The sequence below is a fragment of the Hydra vulgaris genome, chromosome 08 (genome assembly GCF_038396675.1).
Source record: "Hydra vulgaris chromosome 08, alternate assembly HydraT2T_AEP".
Taxonomy (NCBI): Eukaryota; Metazoa; Cnidaria; class Hydrozoa; order Anthoathecata; family Hydridae; genus Hydra; species Hydra vulgaris.
In genome coordinates this window covers 41,562,501-41,567,168 of record NC_088927.1, presented here as the reverse complement: position 1 = coordinate 41,567,168, position 4,668 = coordinate 41,562,501, and the positions used below count along the sequence as shown (strand labels likewise).

At 30.7% G+C, this 4,668-nt stretch overlaps 2 protein-coding genes across 2 annotated transcripts in view; one reads left to right on the top strand and one right to left on the bottom strand.

Moving 5' to 3' along the window:
- Positions 1 to 269: 269 nt before the first annotated feature.
- On the bottom strand, positions 270 to 2,753 carry LOC136083300 (uncharacterized). The gene is made up of 2 exons (XM_065802702.1): positions 2,101 to 2,753; positions 270 to 2,016 (listed from the first exon to the last, which is right to left on the bottom strand). The coding sequence occupies exons 1-2, from the start codon at positions 2,751 to 2,753 to the stop codon at positions 270 to 272; spliced, it is 2,400 nt and encodes a 799-aa protein (XP_065658774.1).
- Positions 2,754 to 4,476: 1,723 nt separating this feature from the next.
- Positions 4,477 to 4,668, top strand: part of LOC136083299 (uncharacterized) — a 1,320-nt gene continuing 1,128 nt past the window's right edge. The window contains exon 1 of the mRNA XM_065802701.1: positions 4,477 to 4,668. This exon is cut by the window's right edge and continues 1,128 nt beyond it. Coding sequence (XP_065658773.1) covers positions 4,477 to 4,668 — 192 coding nt within the window.

Sequence of the window (4,668 nt, the reverse complement as noted above, 5' to 3'; positions counted from 1 at the left end):
ATTAAAAAATGAACTTCTGTTAGAAAAATTGTATTTTTAATTTTGTGCTCGTTTTCAGTTTTTGAAACGATGCTGCAGTGAAAATTTAATTACTCGTTATAAGTCCAAATTATATATTAAATAGATCTTCTATACCTCATTAAAAAATCGAGATTGTTCATTTAGTGTCCGTTTTTAAAATGATTGTCTAGAAAGACAAACATTTTTTATAGACAATTCATTTTTGATAGTTGTAATTAAAATTGTTGCAATTAGTGCTTTGTCGAAGTCTATTTTTGTCCTTTTATAATAAGTCCATTAGAGATTGTCTGGTTGCTAGATATTAGTGCCAAATTGTTTAGTCGTTCTTGGTTAATTACTGACCTAAGGTAGGTTTTAATTAATTTTAGTTTTGAAAAACTTCTTTCACCGGAAGCGACTGTAACTGGAATTGTCATCAGTATTTTTAGGGCTATGAACAAATTTGGAAATACAGTCGACCTATCATTACACGCCAAATATTTAAAGAGTTCTTTGGGTTTTTGTTGTTGAACGGGCAGTATTAGCTTAATTGCCTCCATTTCTTCGGAGAGCATGAACCCTTCTATATCTTTTGTAATGTCTGTCAAAGCAATTTCTAGGTCGGCTGAATGTTTTCTGAGATCTTCTTTAGACATATTTTGAAAATTATATAGAAATCCAAAAAGTTTATGGTGTTCTTTCAGCTGCATAAACCGTGGTTGAAGAGATTGCAATGCTTTGTCTACAACTTGATTGAAAAAATTTACCCGGAATTCTGTCTTGGGGTCTAAAATTGGTTCGTCAGAAGATTCATAAAGAAACATTTTCTTTTTCTTGTAACAGCGCTTCTGTTGAAATATGGGTTCAACTTCTAACTCATTTGCAAGCTCTTTGGCATCAATCAATGCTGCTACAAAGCCTGTCTCTCGGTATGTCTTCAACCAATCAAACAATTTTTCAAAAGATGTCAGCCCCGCGGCAATGTCTATGGTATTGCTTTGAAGTTCCTTGCTAGTAAAATTTACTTGAAACAATAAAGAGTGCCAAAAACATAGTGCAACCAGAAACCTATAATTTGTCATTTGGCTTACTAATGATTCAGCCTCACTTTTCCCTTGAGCATCATTTGTGCTTTTTGCTAGTTCTTCTAAAGCATCACACACTTCTGCGGCTTGAAATCGTACAGCTTTAACACTTTCCATTCTACATTCCCATCTTGTTTCTGATAATGGTTTAACAGACAGGCATTTCGCATGCTTTTTAAAAACAGTCCATCTTTTTGTAGATGAAGCAAAAAGGGTGTAAATACGCTGCAGGGTTCCAAAAAATGTCATGGCGTCTGAACACGTTTTAGTCATATCTCCTAGAACAAGATTATAATTATGGCACACACAAGGAGTATAGAAAGCTCGTGAATTTCTTTCCAAAAGTCGTGCTTGCACTCCAGAATTGTGCCCTTTCATATTAGCTCCATAGTCATACCCTTGTCCTCTGATGTTTTCAACATCTAGTCCTAGCATTTCAATTTCTTTCACAAGAGTGTTAAATAAATTTTCACCAGTGCTGCTCTCAACTATAATAAACTTTATAAAATGTTCATAAATTCCTGCTGGGACATCTGAGTGTGTGCCATCAGCGACATATCTTAGCACCATTGACATCTGTTCCTGATGGCTGATATCAGGAGTGCAGTCAAGAATCACTGCAAAATACTTTGCCGACTTAATTCTAGCAATAATTTCCTGTAGAACAGCTTGGCCTATAGTATCAATAATTTCATCTTGTATGGTCTTGCCTAAATAATGATCATGAATGTCTTTGTTAATAATTTTCTGTATATGATCTTGCATAACTGGATCAAATTTTCCTAGCAATTCAATGACGCCTAGAAAATTGCCATTATGTGAATTTCCAATTTGTTCTTCAGACCCACGAAATGCCAAGTTCCTTTCTGCCAAAAACTGTACAGAAGCAACAAGTCGCTCAAAGACTTGATTCCAGCGTTTTGTTTCCTGTCTTATTAATTTTTCATTTAATGTATCAACAGTTAATCCAGTAGATAACCTTTGCTGCAGTTCATAGCAATTAAGTGTACATTACAAATGTTTTTTTGATTTTTCATGATCCTCTAATCTTGTATGAATATTTGACCAGCTGTCAATTCCAGAAGTAGCAAGTGCAGAATCAGAATTTGTGTCAAAAAGTTTGCAATAGTAACAGTAAACTTTATCAAATGATTCAGAATATATTAGCCATGGTCGTTCTATAACTTCCCCATTTTTTAATTTTCTTTTACAATTAAATTTTGAAAAATGCAACCCTTTTTCATTTTGCGGAAAATTTTCTACAGTGATCTTAGGGGGTCCTTTGTTCACTAAATAATCTCTGACATTTTGATTTATTTTATTTGGCCATGTAGCAGGGTCATCTTTTATCTTTAAAATATCACATAGTGCTGGGTTTGAATTTTCTTCTCTTGATTCTGAAATATCCTCATTATCCTTGTGTGTGTTAACAGATATATTTATACATAATTCAGATGTATTTTGTTGAGCATTACATCCAGAAAGAAAACTACTGCTAGCTTCTGATGTAATTTCTTTAGAAATATTTGTTTCAATGTCGTCTGACTCGACTTGTTTGTCTGATTTTTCAGTTTCAAACAGATCTACTGATTTACTCAAATATTTATCTAACGCACCTTTTTCTTTTTCTGCTTCAGTTTTCTTTACCTTAGCTAAGGTTCTCTTCATGTTACCACTTAGATATTTTCTACCGACGTCCCTTTGTCTTTTACTCATATTTTGGCTTGTGTTCTTCAAAACTAAAAACTTATCTCTTTTTTTACTACTAAATTGCACAATAAAATAAAATAGTTTAATTAAACTAAATTAAATAAAAAATCCCCCTTACAAAATTAAAAGTAAAATTAACAAAACTAATATAAACATTTTCCCTTCAATTAGCTAAAACAATATAGAGATAAAATATAATAAAACATATTGATAAAAAGATAATAAATAAATAAATCCATTAGAATTATAGTAAGATTAAAACATAAAAATAGCTTTTTTTATTTGAAGCATGAAAACAAACTTAAAAGTTCTTTTGTTTTTAGTTAATATAATGTTTACTGAAGTATTGAACTATATAGACTATGTGATTCTAGATACTATAATATAGTATCTAGTCTAGATAAATAAATCTTAAGTATCTAAACAACTCAACAAATTAAAACATAAATAAAAATAAATCTTAAGTATCTAAACAACTCATCAAATTAAAACATAAATAAAAATGTAAGCAATTGATTACTGCAAATATCTTAATATAAATAAACAAACATTTAATATTAAGATTATTTATTAGACTTGAAAAAAAGTACTCTTAAAATTATCCAATAAAATTTATATTGTCTTAAATATAAAATATTTACTGAAAAGCGAGAAAAGTTTGCGTTAAACAAAAGTAAATAAAACTAATAGTAAACAAAATGAAAAATAATTAGGGGAACCTGTTGTACCTTTGACCACGTTGTACCTTTGGTCACTCTACTCTGTTAGCTTACTATTATTATTTAAAAAAAACGGGAAGTGTCATTTGAAATAGTAGTCCATGACAACTCTTCTTATCGTAAAACATTATACTTGGGATAGATGGTATTGATCCACAAGCAATTATAAGTTTTGACTCTTTAAAAGTAAATATTTGTGTTAATCTTATTCTGATTTTAAAACTGTGATAAATTGTTGTTTGATTCATCTACGACATTATAAACATTACCCAACATCTTTTTTTTGTTATGGAAAATTTTGGATGATTATGTCTGACCGCAAATGGGGATTAAGACAATAACTGTTAAAGAAACCCATCTCGTGTACCTTTGACCAGTCAAGGACGTTGTACCTTTGACCAATAAAAACTGCTTCCTCGGTAATTTGCGGACTTTAAGAGGGCAAGATTATAAAATTTATAATCTACCTTATTAGGCGTCGTCTGTGCTTTATTGCTTTTTAATGCAAAATTGTTTCTAGTATTATGATGATGAAATAATTCCATTGAATTTTAATGCAATTCACTATTTATTCTTGAACCACTACTACACTTAGAATAATCAATTTTGTTAATTTAGTTAGTTGGACAGCTGAAGCAATATAATTGTCAAGTTCATTTTATTACCTAGTTTCTGCTCAGCTATAGGGAATTAAATGTATCGAAATAGTTAATTAATTTTGTTAATATATTTTAGTTTTAAAATGCCAATGAGCAAGATTGGTGTTTTTCGCAAAAAAATTTCCGAAATAGATATGCTAAATGCAGTGAATTTTGTGCTTCAACAAAAAATGAGTTTAAGTGAAGCTGCAAGACACACAATCTGGTAGTTGCGAATATTTATATTCACATACCAAACCAAAAAAAGTATTCTCAACTGAAGAAGAATTAATTTTGGTAAACTACTTGGCAGATGCTGCAAATATGCATTATGGACTTACATTAAAGCAGATAAGATCCTTTGCATATGAGTATGCTTTAGCAAATCATAAAAAAATTGAAACTTCATGGATGAAAAATAAATGTGCAGGTGAACAATGGCTGCGAGATTTTCGCAAAAGATATAATAACAAGCTATCTCTACGTAAACCACAACCTACAAGTCTTGGTAGATCT

Bases quoted from the DNA above. Each gene is read 5' to 3' on its own strand.
- LOC136083300 (XM_065802702.1), bottom strand. From the start codon at position 2,753: ATGAAGAGAACCTTAGCTAAGGTAAAGAAAACTGAAGCAGAAAAAGAA. The intron at 2,017-2,100 runs GTAATGTACACT...AAAATTAATAAG, and splicing joins GAAAAATCAAAAAAACATTT to ACAGGAAACAAAACGCTGGA.